This window comes from Bacidia gigantensis, assembly GCF_019456465.1.
Source record: "Bacidia gigantensis strain McMullin 20006 chromosome Unknown contig_278, whole genome shotgun sequence".
NCBI lineage: Eukaryota > Fungi > Ascomycota > Lecanoromycetes > Lecanorales > Ramalinaceae > Bacidia > Bacidia gigantensis.
In genome coordinates, this window is record NW_025408606.1 from 1,448,154 (window position 1) to 1,470,351 (window position 22,198).

At 47.9% G+C, this 22,198-nt stretch overlaps 4 protein-coding genes across 4 annotated transcripts; 2 read left to right on the forward strand and 2 right to left on the reverse strand.

Annotated features, from left to right (window-relative positions):
• Positions 1–931: 931 nt before the first annotated feature.
• On the forward strand, positions 932–1,866 carry KY384_007909 (uncharacterized protein; the record flags this gene model as incomplete). The annotated part of the gene is made up of 2 exons (XM_044816398.1): positions 932–1,397; positions 1,421–1,866. The coding sequence occupies 2 exons, from the start codon at positions 932–934 to the stop codon at positions 1,864–1,866; spliced, it is 912 nt and encodes a 303-aa protein (XP_044667038.1).
• Positions 1,867–2,157: 291 nt separating this feature from the next.
• Positions 2,158–3,664, reverse strand: KY384_007910 (uncharacterized protein; the record flags this gene model as incomplete). The annotated part of the gene is made up of 2 exons (XM_044816399.1): positions 2,158–3,364; positions 3,480–3,664. 2 exons carry the CDS (start codon positions 3,662–3,664, stop codon positions 2,158–2,160), a joined length of 1,392 nt encoding a protein of 463 aa, XP_044667039.1.
• A 2,549-nt stretch (positions 3,665–6,213) lies between these two features.
• Positions 6,214–8,990, reverse strand: KY384_007911 (uncharacterized protein; the record flags this gene model as incomplete). The annotated part of the gene is made up of 3 exons (XM_044816400.1): positions 6,214–6,338; positions 6,399–6,802; positions 8,122–8,990. 3 exons carry the CDS (start codon positions 8,988–8,990, stop codon positions 6,214–6,216), a joined length of 1,398 nt encoding a protein of 465 aa, XP_044667040.1.
• Positions 8,991–11,095: 2,105 nt separating this feature from the next.
• On the forward strand, positions 11,096–20,437 carry KY384_007912 (uncharacterized protein; the record flags this gene model as incomplete). Its single annotated transcript, XM_044816401.1, has 10 exons — positions 11,096–12,408; positions 12,762–16,099; positions 16,150–17,173; positions 17,997–18,683; positions 19,359–19,458; positions 19,513–19,707; positions 19,754–20,028; positions 20,078–20,154; positions 20,271–20,288; positions 20,337–20,437. 10 exons carry the CDS (start codon positions 11,096–11,098, stop codon positions 20,435–20,437), a joined length of 7,128 nt encoding a protein of 2,375 aa, XP_044667041.1.
• Between the last annotated feature and the right edge of the window lie 1,761 nt (positions 20,438–22,198).

The following is a 22,198-nucleotide window of genomic DNA, read 5'->3' on the forward strand; positions in this document are numbered from 1 at the left end:
TAATGTGAAGTCTTGCGAATGGCGCTACCATTATTAAGTGACGCTGTTAGACTACAGTACTTTTTTTTGCCAAGCTTGACTCCGGCATTATGTTATCTGCGAAGGCCGGGAAATGACAGTGGAAGATTAGCGCTGCCACCGCCAAAGGAAAAGAAGAAGAAGAAAAAAATAACAGCCATCGCCAGCGATGATTCATGTCCGATTCAAATCACCGAATCAAGGGACGAGAGGCTCCAAAAGTGGGTTCCCTTTGTTAGTGTCTTCAAATTTACTTCTTCATGACGACCTTCTGCTTACATATTGCAGAATACATTGATCACAGCCATAGTATCAATGACCAAGAAACGCGCGTCAATTCATGAGCTTTGGATCACTTATAATTTCCTCTCGCGAATTGATCGCTTTCAGTGAACTTGCAACAGCGTTGGTTGATATGCGCTTGCTATAGTCTTGTCCTGCTACGAATCTTACAAAGGGGTTCGACACGCGTTTCTGTATTTCCAACCGATTCAATTGAGCCGAGTAGTCTTTTGGTTCTGAGCGAAGATACTTCCGGCGGCTTCTGTGCTCTCGCACCTGAAATATGATGATTGTGTGACGGCCCATGCTGCTTTGCTAAATCTATGCACTCGTGGTGGTCATCCACAACTAATGACGGACGAGTTGGGCCGTCTTTCGTCCGGGTTTCTAATCCTCTGCATTCTCTCCTCCGCACACCACTATGGACTACGCCCTTTGCAATACTGCAAACAAGGTAACTCCGTTCCAGCTCGCGTGTTGTACTCTATTTTGAGCAATTGCAATTTCTATTTGTCATATGAGCTAGCCATTATATATGGTTGAGGATGCCTGATCTTTCAGATACTATTCTGTCCTTGAAAAGCTTGAGACCGCCAAAATTTGCTAAGTCTACCTCTTTAAAATTCGCAATATGTCTAATGTCCTCGCCGTCTTTGGCGCTACCGGCCAACAAGGCGGCTCGTTAATCAACTATGTGCTTAATGATCCTGAGCTTTCCAAGAAATACCAGCTTCGTGCCATTACTCGTGATGTCAGCTCAGAAAAGGCCAAACTACTCAAGGAGAAGGTCGAAGTAGTCAAAGGCGATGTGGCTGACCGGGCCTCTCTTGAAACAGCTTTGACGGGCGTGCACACTGTCTTCGCCATAACGACACCCGACTTTGGCCCTGACGGTTTCGAAATCGAATACAACAGTGGCAAGACAATTGCCGATGTGACCGTCGAAAGGGGCATCGAATACATCATCTTTAGCACGTTACCGTCCATCAGTGACATCTCGGGCGGCAAATACACCAAAAGCATCCACTTCGACGCCAAGGCGAAGGTCGAGCAGTACATCCGTAGCCTCTCCATCAAAAGTGCCTTCTACGCACCGGGTATCTTCATGCAAAATTTTCAGATTTTCCCCCTATGAACCCACAGCGAGCTTCCGATAGCACCTGGGTCCTGAGTCGCCCCACTTCTCCAAAGACGCGAGCACCATTTGTCGACGCTATTGAGGACACGGGCAAATTCATTGGCGCTATCCTCGCGGAGCCCGATACGTATGAAGGGAAGACATTTTGCGCATGTACGACACTATACAGCTGGGAGGAAATAGCCGCCATCTTGTCCAAAGCTACTGGTAAGACTGTTGTCAACAAAGAGATTTCACCCAAGGAATTTGCGGAAAGCCTACCGTTTGGAGGCGATATTTTTGTAGAAACATTCAGCTACTTCGCTGAGTTCGGCGGTTACTATGGCCCAGGGTCTGAGGAGATGGTTGCCTGGGCTATTAAGAACGCCCGAGGCAAGCTTACTACGATGGAAGAATACCTGGAGAGACATCCGGTTGAGCTGATCTAGCGTAAAGTCAAACGGCAATACAGGCGTAGAGAGACAATGCTGCAAGGGACAGTGTTTTGTGGTGAACTCTGTTGAGGAAGCATCAATTCGACCATTGTGAATGATATGCATGAGGGAAAGATGGCAAGGAGGGGTTGCTGAATAGAGCCCTAGACCAGCTATGCAGGAGGTGGAAAACAGCAACATCTACGCATCAATGTAACCACAAGCTAGGCGCGACGATGATGCAGTCGAAACGAGCAATGAAAACATTCATTAATAGTACAAAGCTCTCATAATCTTACTTCATCATCAGGACGTCAGAGTTCGAGGCAGCTCCTCATTCTCCCATATATACCTCGTCTGGCTCTGCTCATTCTCGTCTCTCACCGTAAGTCCCAGAAAGCGGCGGCCAAGATTCCATATACCAGAGCCGACGGTACTGCTTGTAGCAGGTGGACGTGGCTCGATATATCTGTCGCGGATCGCCTGGGCTTTATCGTCGTCAACAAGCACGAGAGCTGCAGAGTGCCAGCCCGCCGAAGCGACTTTGAGGGCAAAATAGGCCGGAAGATCATCCTCATCGTCCTGCTCGTCAGTGCTGGTTGTCGTCTTACGAAGAGTTGTCGGGCGGGATTTCCGATCGCTCAGACGACCCTGCGAGACGGGGCGCCTCATCCATTTCCTCCCTTCACGTTCAAACCAGGTGCTCAGCTGCTCAGAGTCCTGAGGGGCATAAGCTAAGTCAAGCGTCGCAGTACCTCCGAGTCTGCTGCGCGTATTCGAAACCAGTGTCCCAATCCAGGACTCCATTAATGGTTCGAACCAAACAGTCCGCTTGTCTCTTGGGTCCTGAGGGATGTTGAGGCTGCCAGACCTATGCCAGCCTGCGATCTGGACGCCTCTGCACCCTGAAACAGTGGAATCACCTAAGCCTAGAGCACCGCAACGCTGACTTTCCGTGCCCAGGGAGCTGATGGTACCGTCACTGTGTAGGGCGTGCATGTGGTAGTCTCCGAAGGAGACTGAGACTACGTCACCGGATTGCAGTGAGGGGAGGACGTCCGGTTGGGAAAGTCTTTGCTCTACGCTCGGTAAAGCGGCCTGCTCGTGGAATACGTTCAAATAAGAATCTGTCGCTGTTAAGACATTTGCTGTGGATGTGACGATGCCGAAATTACGGAAAGATCCTACTAGACTGCGAGGCTCAAAAGCCTGGGCATTTGACTTGGTGCTTGCATTGTACAAAGTCGTAAGCTCGACGGGATTGGGGCGGGAAAACTCCGGCAAAGGATAGGTAGTCGTATAGCTGAAAACCCGGCCGTGGTGGGTGGTGAAAACGATGTGTGATTCGAGAACAATAAATTGCTTCACCTCGCCGATGTAGGCCTCAAGAGAGTCTTTCGCATAGGTCGCCTGGTCATGCTGACGAAAAGAAGTTCCTGGAATTGTGACGGTGTCTACCGTGACCCTCAAGCCTGTTTGCAGTGACTCCTGGCGTCCGCCCGGTACAAGATCACTGTCTTGCTCAGTTGACCAATAGATGAGGCCTACGCCTTGGACAAGCATTGAATTCTTGTTCCAGCCTATTCAGCAATTAGCGTTCATGAATCGTTTTCGAAACAAGCTGAAACATGCCGGCTTGAACCTCGAAGACCGTTTTCTCCTTGAGGTCTACATTGAGAGGAGCGATCAGCACAGCCGTCTCATTCTTCCATTCCCAAACAAGTCCACTATCCGAAAGACCTAGGACGTTCGAACGTCCAGTTGAATATTGCTTGATGGCTGTATCTGGCCAATATGTGACGTGGGATGTCATGTGGTACTGTAAAGGGAAATGTAACTGGCGTAGATGGTGACCATTCCTGGCTTGAGGTCTATCTACCAGACCGCCAAGAAAGCCCATGATGAAGACATTTCCATCTTTATTTAGAAGAGTGGTACACCATCCACTGTTCATTAAACTTAGCTTCGTCGTCCTTGGGAGCATGAACACGAATGGTAGCTCAGATACTCACCCACACTGTACATCAGATACCACACCAATATAAATGTCGACCCGCGGCTGTCTTGGCCACCCAGAGCTCTGGAGATGCGGATACTGCCTGAGGTGTTGATAGCCTTCTGGTAAAGGGTTGACTAGCATGCCGCTTAGTATGCATTGCAGCTGTTCATGTTTCAGAGGGGTTCCCTACCATGGCCAAGGTTTCCTTTTTTGTTATCTCCCCATGTGTAGATTTTAGTCTGGGTCAACAGCTTCTTGTACAGCCATTTCCAGCGTTTTCCCTCAAGCAGCGGCTGTGGTGGAATGCGAAATGTATTTCGCGTGAGGGCAGCCCAGAAGACTGGGTCTTGTCGATATGGGAAGAGCGCGCGCTGAGGATCACTTGTGAGCTCGTGATAGATCCTCCCAGCGGAAAATGCTAACCGTACAGCTGGTGAAGTTGACGAAGTTGTGTAGGCCTAGGTAGGGAAATATGCTGTGGAGAATTTCGGGCGCTGAACGCGTCAGCCTGATGTTCTTGATGTCCTAGTGGAAGGTTGCTCACGTAGGTCAGTGACTTTCAGAGATAGCTGCCCCCGTGGTCTTGAACTCATCGTGATTTCGATCAACAGATCAATAAGATTGCGTATTTATGGAGCCTGTCCTGGCTGGAAAGCTCTTCGTGTGCTCTGCCTAAAGAGTTGATGTTCAATGATGACTTCCGGCCGCGACGCTAATGTTGGAGCTGCGACGATAAACTTTAGGCACGCGACCAGCCGCTGTCAAGCAACCTTCAAGTCTTCAAACAGTATCTGACAATCTTTTGTGGTTGCAGTCCTTGCTTCTAGAATCGAGTCTCATCGAATTTAGAACTAGGCTTTTGGCTTTGAGATGTCGACCACGAAGCGGCTTTGCTATCCCCTTTTTAGGCCAATTTTCAAAGTACAAGCCATCTTGGTGGACCATCAAGTATGCCCCCAACCTTGATCGCAATTTGGAAAGCCAGTAGCTCCAAACGACTTCTTCAACTTGCTGCTGAGTTGAGTTGTCACTCTTGTTGCGAAGGCCAATCGTTTGAGTTTCTCCTGCACCAATTCAAAAATCTAGATCAATTTGGTTGAATCATCAATTTTGCTCTTCCTATCTGCTAGCATTGTCCACGAATTTTGGGGCTGAACGAGATTGGCCTGGATCATGGAAATTGTTGGGTGATTTCCTGCTGCAGACTGCAAGAATCTATCCTCATTGCAATGGACAACGACTGGGTCTTGAAACGTAGGATTGCTTCGGACACTGGCGAAATTGAGACAATGCTTCAAAACACTATATGTCCACATCATTGCTGCATGTGCAGAGTCTTTTTGAACGCACAGGCAGGGTTTTATAAAACCCACCATTAGAGGAGGCGTTGTGGTTGTTCACGCGTCTCTTGTCATCGTAAAGGCGAGTAACTGCACCTACGAAAAGTGTCCTCATATTCACCGCACTCTTTGTCCCTTGTGGGACCTTGTCTGCAAAAAGTCATAGCGTAAAGTTAGAGTATCTGCGAGTGATAAGACAATCATGAAGCGTAAGGGCGGGAAGTCTAATGCAAGTGGGCGCGACGTTAGCCTCAAGCACACTCAATGTGATTGGTTGCGTTAATGCTGTATACAGATCGCTTCTTATAGACTCTCAGTTGATTTCGATCAATGAGATGAAAGCCACGGATGATGGAAGCCCTTTGGCTGACTCCACTAGCCTTTTGAATAGGTGGTTCATTCTGTCAACATCCCATGGTTTGGAACGAGCAGAAGATCTCAGCATTTGCTTGGTAAGCAAGAGTATCAAATACGGTTTCCTAGCTTATGATCGAGACCCTTTCTCTAGTGTTCATGGTTCTGTCGCTGAATATGACGCAAGGTAGAGAGCCAAATGTTGCTATTGAAATCTCTCGAGCTTAAGTTTCCTTGTGATCCGAAGAAAATTCTTCATAAATTACATGTTAAAAGTCGCACAAGACTTGACTCACTAGGTAATAATGGTATTGGCAGTGCCATGAAGGAATGACTTGTGATAAAAGATAAGTGCTACGATTTAGAGTTTCTGATTGAAGCAGTAAGAATGAATTCCACATCGCGAAGAAGGCTTGCATGGAAGCAGTCGTAAGCTATATGCTTCTCCGCAATTTCAAGCTTCTAGGTTTCTATCGCAGATGCTTGAGATCAAGACAGAATGGCTTCAGGTAATGATGATGCTTGCATGATCTACTGACCCTATCTATTCCCATCGCTATATCCCTTATCCTTGAGTGTTTTATCCCAATAAGATGCCATCATCAAGATCTTCCTACTCAGAAGAGGTCCGTACAAGCCATGCTTACTCTCATCAACCTATTCGCAAGCTCAAGAACCCTTTCCTTTCGTCGCCTGTGGCTGCTGCTTAGGCTTCTTTGGACAGAGACCTGCAGCAATCACATTGTAAAGATGGTTGAAGTCCCAGCCGTTGAGCTCCACAACGAGATTCGCCTCTACATAATTAAGGTCAGTGGGAATACTGTGGAAGATTATGGCTTTACAGGTGTACTAACCTCGCTGTTCCTCCTCCTTTATCATGGACCCATCAATACGATGCAGTCTTCCACACTGCTCCTGGCCACGGTCCCACGTTGGTTCCCACTCTTCTTGTTGCTGATTCGGGGGTTCGATCGTCAAAGTCAAACCCTGCTGGTCGTTTTGTGTGGGACTTTCAAAGTTTGACGGCTCGTCGAAGCCCGAGTCATCATTAGCGTTATCTGGGCCATATTCCTGGTTCTTCTTCGGGACAATTGTGATGCTTCCGTTGTAATCCTTTGGTGTGCCTGATATCTGTTGTCTAATGTAGTCATACAGAGCTTGTTCAACCTCGCATACGATGCCAAGATCATCAACGTTGTCAATTGTTGTGGCGCGGAGCGAGCCTGCGTTGGCGACTGAAGCAGATGGCATGTTTAGTCTATTTGTCGTACGGAGCCTTCGAAATCCGTGTGGAATTGGGAGTGAAATGTAACTATGTGTTCGAGGTATTGATTATGAGCCAGTGGAACTTGGGTGGGGATGGTTTGAAGGGACGAATTTATAGGGCCCCAGCCCAGATTCATACCAAGACGGGGCTAGACACAATAATAACATGACACAGACATGCCACAATCACACAAAGAGCTTCCTAATTGTTTAGTAGACACTGAACAGATTCTGGTGGTCGTAGACTCTACCAGAGCGACAACAGGAGGGCGAGCAAGACACTGAACAAACCAAAGAAGCCAGGAGAGGCTGTACAGCACAATGAGATAATTGTTGTCGGGTTATCATCCCTGCATGGAGCAATGAGCAGCTCTGCTTCGTTGGGAGCTGATTAAGGAGAGGGTAGAGCGGATAGATGCTTCGGAGGGCAACTGAACGGCTCATAGGGAAAAAGGAAAAAGTCTGAGCTTCTTGCTCTGAATCAAATTGACCACGACATCTACAGATTTATTGAAATCCTGATGGAGGTCCAGACGAACTCAGATTGCGTCTCGGATGCGTGCCTAACCGCCGTGGCTAGCCAACTTGCAGGCTTTTCGGATTGCTTCTAGAACTCCATGGATCCATCTAGCATATACCACGTCTGAAGCTGGCGGCAACTAGTTTTCTTCCCACTGTAACGTTGACAAAGCAAGTCTAGCATGTTGAAAAGATGTCCAGTCACCGAATGAGATGTAAATGCTAAAGATTGATGCCCCTTTAGCGGAGCAATTCCGCGTTTGCCAAGATTTGATCAATCACATCGCTATTTTCAAAGTTTTCATTCATCGCGCCTTGTGTGGGTTCCTACAAGACTGGCACTATCCAACTTGAAGGAGTTAGCATCATACGCGCAACGAGAAAGGAATTTTCGTCAACTTGGTGACAAGAAGAAATCTATGTTGAAGCTGCCCGCCTACACTTTATACTGGGACAGCGTCATTGGAATGTTGACTCCGTCTCCTATTGTACATGTGTTAGTGGCCTACCAAAGGGTCAAATGAATGAAAGAGCAGCAGACACCTCCATACATTTACTCATGTTGAGGGCTTTGTAGCGGCCAAAAGCGCCCTTTTTCCTGCTACATCTCGAGAAGAAACGTCACTACAGTTTTGTACATTTAACGCCTCTCGATCACTCTTCGCATTGAATGAGGCTACCAAAATGACGAACTTTACCGCCGGAGATATCATGTCGACCGCGAGTTATCTGCTCCGCAGCAAGAGCGCAGCAGCCATTGCTACAGCGAGTCCCGAGACGCAGGAAACAAACTTCATACTCGTCAGAGATTCAATACCTCTCTCAATGGCCTTCATCAACTGCTCAGCCCTCCCCACACCCTCACTCATCACCTCTTCGTCTTTTCTGACAACCAATACTCCAAAATGCGGCGTCTCAATGAACGAGGCTCTCCAATCCTGCTCCCACCCCTCGTTCTCCGGCAACGTGACTCTTCTCCACATCACACCACTCGTGAAACCGCCACCCTTCGCGGCCTGCTCAAATATACTCCTCCTCAGATGAAACGCTTCGAAAGTCACGAAACCAGTCTTCGTCATCGCATCAATTCTGGTGCCCACGCCACCTTCCACATCTTTGGTTGGCGTCATCGTGATCCAATGCTCTCCCTGCTTCCCCGACGAACGCACCTCTAGCGCCTTTTCCATCGTCTTTCGAGGCTGTTCGGACGGGTGGGGAACTATGCAGACGAAGTGCCCGCCCGGGCGAAGATTCATGTACGCCGTACGGAAGATGTGTGTCATTTGAGATTGCGAGGCAGCGTAATTGAGGATCCATGAGCCGAGGACGATGTCAAAGGGTGAGCCGGCATGTTTCTTTGGACGCGTACAGTCAGCGACAGAATAGGTTACTTTCAACCTGCTCCCGGTTGCGACCTGGGACATCGTGGCATCACGGGCGGTGTCGACCATGACTGGAGAGATGTCGACGCCGTGGACGCGGGAAGCTCCCCATCTGAGGCCGAGACGCGAGTAATGGCCTGTTCCGCAGGCAAGATCGAGGACTTTGGCGTCTTGGATGGATGTACAATTTTTGCGAAGATTGTAGGCTTCGAGCATGCCCGCTGGAAGGAGCTTCATGCCCGAGTATGTAGACCCGATGTGGTCGTATTGCGTGCCCATTATGCCAAGAATGTGACCCAGAAGGTGTCTTGAAAGCGAGGTTACCAAATCCTGTACAGCTCATTCCTTCGTAGCCTTTTGTAATCCTGGGGACGAAATATGCTTCCGCCGCTATTTTGCAATACTGGCATGGGGACAAGCGCGTCGTGATGCATCGGATTGACTTTTCGCTCCGGCATCAGGACCTGTTTCGCGGTACACAGAACCGGAAGATGGACCAAAGATGGGGAGCTCCCTGGACCAGGGCTGCGAGAGACAATCTCCAAAGTATGAGACGCGCTTTGTGTCAGGAACACTACTTTATTCTCTGCTCAAATCCCACTGGCTTCTGTGCTGCCGATGTCGGTCCGTCAATGAGGCGCAAGGTCTTCTTGATCGCTATTCGCTAGTCAAGTAAGCAATGATCTGAATAAACCCTGTCGATATCTTGCATTCAGATCCAGTGGTCTGGATATGCACCCCAGGCGAGGGTCAAAACGTGGTATCGCTTTGACATTGCGTCTAGATGATCTTGCCGTTAAGCGCAAGCTCGCCATGGGCCAGCATGTCAAACAAAGTTTAGGGCATCCTGAGCACGATCTTAAATTTGGTCAAACTTGAGCCTTAGACCCTGTGACCGCACTGGAACAATTGCGTTGCTGATAGGTCGAGATCAAAGGCGGTGACTGCGCTTTTGGCGAGGGGCCTTGGCGCCTTTCTCGATAATTTGCTTCGAGCGTGACGAGGAAGGCTATTCGAGATAGTCATAAGCTTCCCCGTACTGTTGTCTCAGGTGATAGTCACTCTCTGAAAGGCACTTCATGAGCTGGTGGCGGCAACGTAAGTTTCTACTGAGCGGCTCCGAGAGAGCTATCATAACTTTATATGCTGCAGATCCTAAGCTGAGGATTTAGCTTTGAACCTGACAGACGTCCGTCCGTTCATCGCACATCGATGCGTTAAATCTTTTGATTTTTCGACCCCTCAATTCTTTGTTTTCTGAGATAAAGCATGGCCACGAGGGGCTGGCACGGGCATAGCAATCGACCAGGGCTCCCTAAAGCTCGAGCGGCTGGCCCGACGAAACTTTCATTGCGCTGCCCAGTTCGGCATATCTACCGGTAACCATATATTGACAATTGCAGTGGCATTTGTGGACACTCCTTATTCGATGAAGCATTGATTCCAGCTAACAAAGGACCCCCAGTAGACGCCAGACCAAGTCGCATCCAGGAGTACGGTTATGTGAGTCATGATTGAATAAATAAGGGCGTCAATTTGACCATCTTGTGGCATTTTGACCGTGTGAGCGCCGTACGTGGTAATCGCCGTGGTATGCTCTGCCTTGATACTATGTCTTGTGGCGCATAAAACAGGAGCGACAAAATGATTTATGATGGGCTGTGGACTCTTCAAAACTGTGGTAATAGACTAACATTGTCATGGCAATATGGGTAGCTCTTCCCTGAGATACGAAACTGACTGGATGCGCATACCTAGGGCTTCTGGAAGACAAAATAATTCTCTTCGCTCAGCTTCCACGCATGATCGACTCACAGGTCCTCAATTCTCGCGTACATGGAAGAAAATTGCCTGTTGCCCCCAGGCTGATCTCCATTTACCTATTTCAGGACGTCATTATGCTCTGGGAGATTTGTTCAGAGTACTCCGCCCAACGAGAGCCTACTCAGAACGCCTGACTCTCACTGCGCTTCTTGTCTTTGGTACCCAAGGCTCACCGGCTTGACGAAGAGTTCACCTGAATTGAAGGATTTGAAAAGGTGAGGGGAGAAAGGAGGGTCGCCGACTTATTTGATTGGCTTTCGGATCTACAGCGCAGGCAACTTGTCGGCATCAGTGGGGGCTATGCTGCCTCGAGCTCTAGGGCTGCGCCACATAGCCTGATGATTACTTTACTTTTCACGCCTGTCTTCAACAGTATTCAATCTCAAATTCTTGTCATTACGACTTTATCAATCCCGACTTCTTCTGTATCCAATGGCGAGGGCAGTGAGACAAGCTCACGTCCAGGTTCGCTGCACTATTCTGAGAATGCAAATCTAACCGAAAACTTGAGAGTGGGGTTACTCGCCCCAAAATTGCTGGCACAGCTACGCACCAGAGTGATGTCTGATCCTTTGACCCTCGCCACCAGCGTCGCTGGGCTCATCACACTCGCGGAGATTGTTTTCAGCCGAACTTTCAAATACGTCAAGGCAGTCAAGGATGCCCCTAAAGAGATCTCAGTTTTATCTTCGGAGCTTGGTGCTTTGTATGGCATGCTTAATAACCTTCACCTCTTGATCAGCCAGCTTGAAGATGAAAGCTTTGATGCAACTGTCCAGACACACCACCTCAACGCGTGCAATGTAACGCTCGGAAATGTCAAGAAGATCCTAGACAAGTACGAACTTTCATCATCTGAAGAGCACAGACTCAAGAGGTTGAGGATGAGTCTAAAGTGGCCCTTTTCAATCGGGCAGGCTAAGAGTCTGGTCGCAGAAATTGAAAGACATAAGTCGACGATCTCTCTTGCCCTGGATACTGATGGATTCAAAGGGATTCTCCTCTCCTTATCCAGACAGGTGGGTATGGCCAAAGACTTGCGGGAAATCAAGGGCGAGCTTGAGCAGAGGCGCGAAGCTGAGACCCGCATTACTCTGGACGCAGAACGCCAGAAAGTCCTCGAATCTATCGGACCGACTGGACCGCAAGGAAACCACAAAGCGGCGTTGAAACTCCGATATCCTACGACAGGCTTGTGGTTTACCGAGGGTGAAGACTTCAAATCTTGGATGGACACTCTTGGCGCAAACTTGTGGCTTTATGGCATACCAGGAGCCGGAAAGACAGTGCTGGCATCTGCAATCATCCAAGAGGCGCTTGCTGCAACAGGTCGTCACGTAGCCTTAGCTTTCTTCTATTGCGACTACAAAGATATTGCAACGCAAGAGCCTGCTAATATACTCGGATCGTTGGCAAGACAGATTGCTCAGCAAGATGAGCAATCTTTCGAGAAACTGCAAGCTTTCTACAAGCAGCATGGTTTCGAAAGCAGAGGGCCAAGAATATACGAAGCAGACGATCTTTGTCGCCTGATTGTCGACATGACATCGTTCTTTGACAGTACGATGATAGTAGTCGATGCACTCGATGAATGTGGACCACAAACTCGTACAGTCGTCGAAATGTTAACAAGTTTGATTTCTGATGATGAGACAAATACAATCAAAAAGTTGTTCCTTAGTAGGGATGAAATCGATATTAGGGAGCTTCTAAGCGACTATGCGATGGTCTCAATAGCTGCACAAAGTAGCGACCTCAGACTGTACGTTGGAGCTGAGGTCGACGCCAGAGTACGTAGTAGGCAGCTCCGGATGAAAGACAGATCTCTAAAAGAAGAGATCTTGGAGCGATTGGTGGATGGTGCAGACGGAATGTAAGTTAACACTACCACTGCTGAGATCATTTGGATGATTCGCTTTTGTATGCAAAGGCGAACATGCAACTACTCTTGAATACCGAAATGTGCCTAACGACTTGCAGGTTTCGTTGGGTTGCCTGCCAAATAGATTATCTCTGTGAGCTAACGAATGATGCTGCTCGTAGGCGAGCTTTGAAATCTTTGCCACCCACTTTGACCGCAACATATGATCGAATTCTAAGGAGCGTCAATAACAGCAGTAAGGATAGTCAAAATCTCGTACAAAGGTCACTTCAGTGGATTGTGCACGCTAAATGGCCCTTGAGCTCTGCGGCCCTATGTGAGATTATCTCGATTGACAAATGCAGTGACATGCTCGACCAAGAAGCCATTCCAGAAGAAGATGAAATCCTCCGTCGCTGCAGCAGCTTGATACGGAAGAATGCGGTGCGGGACGAACTCGAATTGGCCCACTTCACTGTAAAAGAGTATCTTGACACACTCGACTGCAGTCCTCAAAGCGAATTCGGAAGATATTCTACCAACTTCACGAAGTGTGAACCTGAACTTGCGCTCACGTGTCTGACCTATTTGAATCTTGATGACTTTGCTAGCTATGGCATCGTGGATGAACTGACAATGGAGGAGCGAGCCAAAAAGTTTCACTTCCGGCTATACGCTGTTGAAAATTGGGCAGACTATAGTCGCAGTCTTTTGACGGATACGGACGTATTTTCGCTTTCCAAGAAGCTCTTTGATCCTTCCAAAACGAACAATTTTTTGTCTTGGGCTCAGGAAGTCTACCACTATCGAACAAATGGCCCATATGACTACTCTCTGTTGTCAAGCTGTACCCCATTACACTTTGCTGCAATGCTAGCCCTTCCTCAACTTTGTAGCTGGCTCATTGAGAATGGTTGTGGCGTCAATGATGACAGTGATTTTGGCTATCCACTCCACACTGCTATATTGGGAGCAATGTCACTCGATGAATCTATTCACATAGAAGACATTGTATGGATGAGGTCAACAGACTTACAATTTGTGCGAGATCAGACCGTTGAAATTATTCTGAAAGCTGGTGCTGATGCTAACAAGTGTTACTCTCTTGCAGATGGTAAAACGACACCCTTACACATGGCAGTCATTTCTGAGCAATTAGTCATATTTCAGAGTCTAGTGACACACGGAGCCTGGTTCGACGAAGAATTAGCTAGGTCACTACATGGTAGGATCAGCGAAGATCTCTGGGACAACGAATTCATTTTAGAGTTGATACAATCGCTCGGGCTAGACGCTAAACAATTCTCCATTAGCGATAAAGCTACACGTCCAAACCTTCATGAAGTAAAGAATCAGAGTGCAGCCAGAGATCCAGCCGCTGCCCTCAGAATTGTGGCTGAATTTGGACTACTTGTTCAAATGAAGAGTCTTACGCGAGATGAAGGGCTGGAAATCGACAAGAAGGATAAATCAACGGGTCTAACTCCTTTGCATATTGCTGCAAGATCAGGTAATGTCGAGATTATGCAGCATCTATTAGAGCGAGGCGCAGATCCCAATGTCAAAGACCTGCAGGGGAAAACTACGCTGCATCATTCTGTGAGACGAGGAGGATCTCAGTGTCTAGCCTTACTCTTGCGGCAAGACATTGACCTTGATTCAAGAGATTACGAAGGGTCTTCTGTGTGGCACCACGCCACAGCTGAGGACAATGCAGAAGCCCTAGACTTTCTTTGGAATTCCTCTTCTTCCAGGTCGGGCCCGAACAGAAGTGTAGACAGAATAAGCTCTCTCACTCATAATCTGAAAACGCATTGCGGCCTATCACCTTTACACACTGCTGTGGAGAGTGGCGCAATGGACGCGGCTCGATGCTTGTTACATTACGGATTTAATGTGAAAGCAGCCACAGATGATGGATCAACGATACTCCATTATCTCGCGAGCGGCAACGAGGATCTAATTGACTATGGTATTGTCGATATCCTTCTAGCTAAGGGTGCAGACCCTTGTCAAGCGCGCCTAGACGGTGAAACAACAATTCATCTCATGGTGGCTAGCGATAGATGGCCAAGCAAAAAAAAGATTGGCTTGATGAACCTACTTCTTAGCTCCGCAGCGACTGTAAATCAATCGAACTCGCAAGGTCTGACTGCACTGCATCATACCTGCTCCTTTCAGCCTTTGGACATGCAATACAATGAAGAATACAGGATTGCAGTGTTGGACATACTTCTACATAAGGGTGCAGATCTAAGTCTTGTGAATTACAGTGGTGATACCGCCTTTCAAGTCTTGGTGAATTCCTGGGAAGCAGCTTGTTTGACACCAAACGAAAATGAACATGACAAGGAAAGGATACCCCAAACATGTGCTAGTATGTCTAGCCGAATTCTCGATTCTGTTCCATTGGAAGACTCGCAGACTAACACTTTCTTTCCACGGCATTTACTCTTCCTGTCGCTATGGTATGGCTTTGAGAAGCTAGCCACCCGGATCATCACACATCTCTCCGATCTCAATGCAGATTCTCTTAAGGTGTCTGGCATAACACCCCTTCAAGCCGCTTGTCTCAAAGGCTGCTCTTTGACTCTTCTGAGGCAATTCCTTCAGAAATCGAGCACCGAAGAGGGCACAGCGTTTCAGACCATGGACTTGGTTCACTTCGCCTGCAGAAACATTGGGCTCACCGGGCCTGCAATAGTGGCTGAACTTCTCAGCATGGGCTTTGATGCCAATGCTGCTTCCCACATATACTCAGGGTCGGGCAAAACACCCTTGATGGAAGCAGTAGCAGTGGGAAATTTAGCTGTTGTAAAAGTCCTTCTTTCCCATGGTGCGACCGGATCAAGGCAAAATGTATTTGGTGCAACCATGCTACATTATGCAAGAGAGACATCTCTTGTCGAATATCTCATCCAGAATGGCCACGTTGCTGACATTGACGCCATTGACTACGGTGGACGAACCTTGTTACATCTTGCAGCTATAGAAGGAGCTTCCGGTCTGGTGACTGTCCTACTTAGAACAGGAGCAGCCATAAATATACAGGACAATCAGGGGAAAACGCCTCTTCACTTTGCCGCAGCTTGCGGTCACTTAGAGGTTGTCACGATCTTGTTGAACCATGGTTGTGCCCTTAAAGTCGTAGATCAATCGAGACTAACGCCGGCGCTCAGTGCACAAAGTCACGGCCACTTTAGCGTCGTAGCAGCGATAGATCATGCTAGCAATCATAGAGCACAGCCCTCAAATGATCCTGAAGAGCGAGTATACACACCTTTAGAAATAATGACTAGCGCAGGGTTTCCGTCAGAAGGCTTGAGACTGGCAATTGACAAAGGCGACTTAGATCTTTGTCATCAGCTTGTTGAGCTAGGGGAGAATCTGAACTCTTGTTTTCGGGCAGTTCCAGCCTGTAACCCTCTTGACTATTCGTTAAATCGAGCACGACCGACGATCGCACGGTATTTTGTCGAGCAAGGTGTCTCAATCGGCGGAAAATCTCGCTCTTCCTGGCCTACCGTCGGCTTCACATGTTTCCATCATGCAGCAGCACATGGCTATTTTGATGTTCTGCAGGAACTTCTCAAGCGCTCAACAAACACACCACCTCATCGATTGAGCCCAGACCCAGCTCACCTTGCATTAATTAATGGACATAATCAATGCGCTAGGATTCTCATCGAACATGCTAAGAAGTGTATGTTCCTACATTCCTAGCTATCTTTCCTGCTCTGACATCATGTGTAGTTGACGACTTCGAGCCCAATCAGCATATGGACAAAACAAGTATTAATCAGCTAGGAGGTCTCTATCCAAGAATGTCAAATTATTGGTTGACAAGCCCAACTCTATTGCACACCGCCGCGGAATATGGTAATATCGAAACCCTAGATATGCTCCTGCGCTTTGGCGCCGACCCTAATTGTGTAAATAAACATCAACAGACGCCATTACATCTCGCGACAAAATTCGGTCATGTGAATACAATGAGGCGGCTTTTGCAAGCAGGAGCGAATCCATACGCATTGGATATGTACCTTGGGACCCCATGCTTCTACGCTACATCGAAAGATGCATTCGAAATCTTGGTTACTGTAGGTGTGGATCTAGAAGCGCGAGACTTGTTTCGGCGCAATATCTTACATAAAGCGGTGATACAAAAGAGCTGGACTTCTGTACTTCTCTTCCTAACAGGAATACCAATTATCAAGCTGGAACTAGAGAAGGAGGACACGGACGGGCTTTCAATTTTTGGTACGATCATGTTCCAAGCGCCTTCGCGGATCACGACATTTCTTCTACATGCCGAACTCGACGCCAAAGTTTACTGTCCTCGAAACGAAAACGTTCTGGTGCAAGCACTGAGAAACGATAATTTCTCACCAAAAAAATACAAAATGCTACTACGGAGAATTCCACCAGCAATCCTGCCTACGCTCCTAATGCACCGGCCGCGCTTCGGTGGAAGCCCCCTCTACGCTGCATCAACTATCGCCCCTTCTGATTCACAGATTGAGTACCTAAAGATCTTGCTGGACGCAGGAGCGGCAACTGAGCATGAGGGCGGCGACCATGGAACCGCTTTGATGGGCGCTTGTGCAACTGGACGGCTTGCTGTTGTCAAATTTCTCGTAGAAAAAGGGGCAAAGATATGCTATACAAAGGACGGGAAAGTGACTAGCGGACTTCTTGCTGCGAAACACTTTCCTGAGATTAGGCGATGGTTGCTTGTTGGGAGATTCATGGAGGGACCGAAGTTATTGGAGATATGGTAAGGTGCGAGACACAGTGCTTTTTGAAGACAGTCTTTGTTACTGCTGATTGAGATCGATCGGGGGGAGATGTTATATTATGCCAATATTGGGCTACCCAAACCACTTCATTAGCGTTTTGAAGCATGCTCGGCGCCCTCCTCTCTGATAGGCTATGTACTTATTCAACTTGCCTAAACTGACATCGAGATAGAACAGTGCGCCTACTCAATGCAAAACATGATAGCTCCTTCCACTCTGTTCACTTTGTAACCTTCTATTGTAACAACGTTCTAAGATCGAAGATAAAAGTTCAACCGAGTTTTCATTGCCTCCGATTCAACTATGATTAGCGAGAGGCTCTTTCGGGAAATCACAATTGGAACTTGAAAGGGTTCGAGGTCGATTTGAAGCAAGGCTACCTGCTGCATGAAGAGCCCCATCTGAGCTCCATTTAGCTCTATATGTCATTGCTATCGTGCGCTACTCAGGGTTTAAAATATCTTCATGGCTTTTTCATACCTTTCTCCATGAATAGCGTGATACGGGTCTCCTGGGAGGGGGGACAAGGTCTCTAACAAGCGAACAAGGGTCATGATATATGAAACGTAAATAATTGCCCTCGCTGTGGGCGCCAGAAGCCTTTCCTTGACATCAGGGGACATACATGACTGAATGCGTGAGAGAATCGAGAGGGTTTATCGGCGTGAATCCAGAACGAGGGTTGGTTTGACGGAACATGGCCACGCCAACTTTTAGGCGGAGAATAGGGGGAAACGACGGCCTAACGTGGCTGCCTATAGGGGGCTCTCCGGGGGGGCTAGCCCCGCTAAAGTTAGCTAGCAGTGGAATTGGCGGGGCCATGGTCCGTCAAACCAACCCTCTGGTGGTCCGTCTATGCCCATTCAGCAGCTGTTGCTTTCCTGCTCAAGCCTCCTTAACAGTGCTCTGTTCTGTCAACGGACATCTGGAGAGCTTCTACTGGATATATTTGAATGACAAAGTTGAGGGCACCGTCAGGGTAGACATGACCTGGACAACTGACGGCAGCGGAATATTGAGCTCAAGGCTTGACGAAGTCGAGCTCAATGGCGTCCGCTATCTACTTGAGCCGGTCAAATCAGTCGTGACATTTGGAGCTCTACTTGAGTCGATTAAATCAGCCATGCCGGTTCCAGGTCAGGACTCGATCGACATTCCGACCTTAAGTACGATCTTTGACGTGGGCGAACAAGAGGCCTCAATCGACATTGCATGGGCCGAGCGACATCTTAAAGAGCTCGAAATGGACGACGTTTTCCAGAAAGAGTTTCTCTCTACCGTCATACTAAACCGCAAACCAAAGAACATACCCTCCGAAATCGTACAGTTTCTTCAGGAACATGGAATGAGAATTTTGCACGTTCTGCCGGAAAGCAAGCCAAATATCTCAGCACCAGACCCAGGTCCATACATCTTGACGACTACGGGCTTGTCGAGGCCATTTAGACTTTATCCCGACACTCACGAGGCGTTTTTTATGGCTAGGAAGTGAGTACAGTACAACACTAGGTCAAGCAGAGTATTCTTATTGAGATATACAACAGGCAGCTCCTGGACACGGGCGCGTCAGGAGATAATTTTGCTCGCACGATAGATATTGCTGTGCCGTCGAGGGTCGGCCTCAAGCCTTCTCACAGACAGCCCCTCACGGGAGTCCGTGTCGCGGTGAAAGACAACTTCGACCTCAAAGACACGCGAACCTCATTATGTAGTCGGGCCTACCTGCAGACATAGCCTCCAAAGGCAGAATCCGCACCATGTATTAGACGTTTAGAAGAGTTGGGCGCTGAAATAGTAGGTAAAACGAAGCTATGCGCCTTCGCTCAGTGGGAAGAGCCCACTGAAGCAATCGAATATACATCCCCGTGGAGTCCGCGAGCTGATGGATTTCAATCATCGGGTGGTAGTAGCAATGGGAGTGGTGCTGCCATAGCGGCATACTCTTGGTTGGACATTGCAGTAGGGTCAGATAGTGGGTGCAACGTCCACGCTGATCTGCATTCATTAACACTTAACAGCGACTGGAAGTATCCTGCGACCTGCGCTATGGAATGGCTGCTTCTCTTTGCGACCCACATTTGGTCTCTTGTCTACAGTGGGATTTGTGAATTGCATCAAGTACCCAGCGGCTCTTCAGGATTAGACTTGTGCTTATTGCTCTAGGTACCTCGATACGCCTGGTGTGATGGGACGCGATTTGCAGAAATGCCGGGACTTTGCTGCTGCTTGGTACGAAGACTATATCCATGACCCGATTGATAAAGTAAGTTATGAGCTTTCGAGGTCTGGACAAAAGTTTCACTGAATAGTCTTACAGTTTACCTCTATCTTGTGGCCCAAGGACTACTGGGCCTTGGTACACCCTGAGCAGCGTCAGCTGGCCGAAAAATTCATGGTCACGATGACCACTCGCCTGGACGTAAAGCGATCCGAGTTCTCTTTGCAGGAAGAATGGAAGAAGAGCCCTCCTCCAGAGGCAGGGGGAAGCTCACTCGACGATTATATGCTTAAGGTAAGGCAAACCACATTGTTCAAATATGCCGACCAATAATATTTAGGCAACACAAGACATGTGGTACGATGACTACCATGCTTTTGACGAATTCAGGGAGAGATACTGGGCCGAGAACGAAAGAGCCCCATATATCACACCTCCTACGCGCTCTTCATGGGAATCATGTGCATCCATACAAAAAGCCGACAGAGACGAAGCTGCAAACAAGGTAGACATTTTCCGCAAATGGTTTCGCCAAGTGTTTTTCACACACGAGAAACCGCTTTTCATAATGCCCCTTGAAAATGTGGGACCACGATACAGGGACGACCCTCCGCAGTAAGCTCGGAGACATCAGCAGATATTATTCATGCTAACACTATCGAAGCTTTCAAAGACCTCCTACTGGTGTTCACACTTTGCTCCTCGCTTCACTCGCGGGCTCACCAGAAATTGCAGTCCCAAGTTTGTCGCCCGCCCGATTATCCTCTGCTTTCATCATGCTGACTGACCATCAGTTGCAAATGTCCCATATCGATCCAAGATCACTGGAAGGGAAGAACATCTACCATTTGTTATAGGCATCATGGGCGTACCAGGTAATGCGACTGGTTTCTTCCTTCAGTGTCTGCTGACAGAACTGCTAGGGAGCGACCTGGTTCTAATGGACACCTTGTTGGACTGTTTGAGATCGGCTGGTAAACCAACATCGGTTCTACCGGGCAGTGACATGTTTGCGCAGCAATAGCTTGAAGGAAGGCCCCGCTGGACCTTGGCTTACGAAGCAAGACCGGGAATCTAGGAAAACCTGGACCAGATTTTATCCAATCGTGCAGCATAGGCATCAAATCTCGCTCATACCTAAGGCTACGTTTGCTGTAGACCGAGATTACGCACATGCAACCTGTCTTCAAAGTGCGTCATTACTGCCAGAGCATTACAGCGAATTTGCAGACATGGCGCTCTTGCAGCAGGACCCATTCTATGCAATAAACGAGCTGTTCCAATTTGCTGCAAATGCTGAGAACATTTTTCCTTGCGATGTTGGCTGAGTCGAAAGAAGCCAAGGTGCAAGCAGAAGGATTCAGGAAATTGACTCATATAGCCTTCTTGTACATCCCTCCTTCCTTTACCACATGATTCTTCCGCAAGAATTTTCGACAGCCTGGCCAAGATACTCTTTCGGTATTGATATGGTTCGTCGTCGCATCCCCGATCCTTACGTGCTCGATTTTGTTATTATTTTGGGATTATCAACACTTCTATGCAACTGTGACAGAGCTTTCAAGACGCTTCATTAGCGTCTTCTACTGATCGTGAAGACTAGAAAAATTTTTGTAGCTCGTGGGAGTACTGACGTACTGGCGTGTGAGGATGATAGGTCGAAATTTGCCGTGGAACTTACTCGAGTAGGACCTCGTGTCTTTTGGGAGATCAATTATGTTGAAGAAGACATCTACGGTGATTGTTTCTGATGGGGAGTCATTTTGGGATAGAGTCATACAGAATGGTACTGTGGCTCGCAGTGAGATAAATCGATCCATATATGCTAGATATCTGAACAGCGATCAGACCGCCTTTAAGAAGAAGATGAACAGGTATACATTTCAGACAGACTTCTAGAAGTAACCGAAACGTTAGCCCAATTTCACCAAAACGTTTCCTGAAAAAGGGTAGTAATAATACAAGTTTTGAATCCCATTTCATCCAATTTCAACCCCGAAAGGTGGCGTAGTAATACACGCTCTGAATAATAGATCGCCAAAAGGTTTATCTCAAGAAGCGAAGTATTGATCTGAGACCCAAAGACGACATCCCAAAAGTTTTGTGTCCAAAGAAGAATACTAGTCTCGGTCCTCGATATCATGAATTTAAATTCTCATTCCCCAGTGTCCTTCATCATACCCGCTTCCAATACCATAGAATCCACCAGAAACTTCTCCTGACCGTGATCTCAGTTCATGCATTTTCCTCCAAAGACCGCAGTATATCATCGACAGACTGCATCATATCCAGATCTCGATTCGCGTTCTCATCGTTCTCTGGCTCTTCGGACTCTTCATGATCATCAAGCATGCTACGCTTCCTCTCGTGCGGTTCCAACATGTCTGCCACTGATGCACCAGCTTGAACATTCTCCCGAGCATTCCCCAGTGGGGGAGGATCAGGTAGGTTCGGCCTTACGTTAGAGCTCAGGAGCCTGACACGCTTTTTGGGATGTACAACCTATGCTTTTTGCTCATTTACCCCCCCAATCCGATTACCGCATGGCAACCAGTCACGACACTTACCCACCTCTGCCTGAGCAGTACTTTTCTACTCTCAATAGATGTTTTGCGTCGTGCTTATCATTTGACGCTAATATTCGCCCCACGGCGCTGCGCCTTTTCCAACAAGCTCAACAACATGTTGAATATCCTCAGCATGGCGCAGCGAAGGCCTCAATATCTCTAAGCGGCTCACCTGCAATGTTCTCGAAGCTTACAAATAGTAATAAAAGTGGTTCACA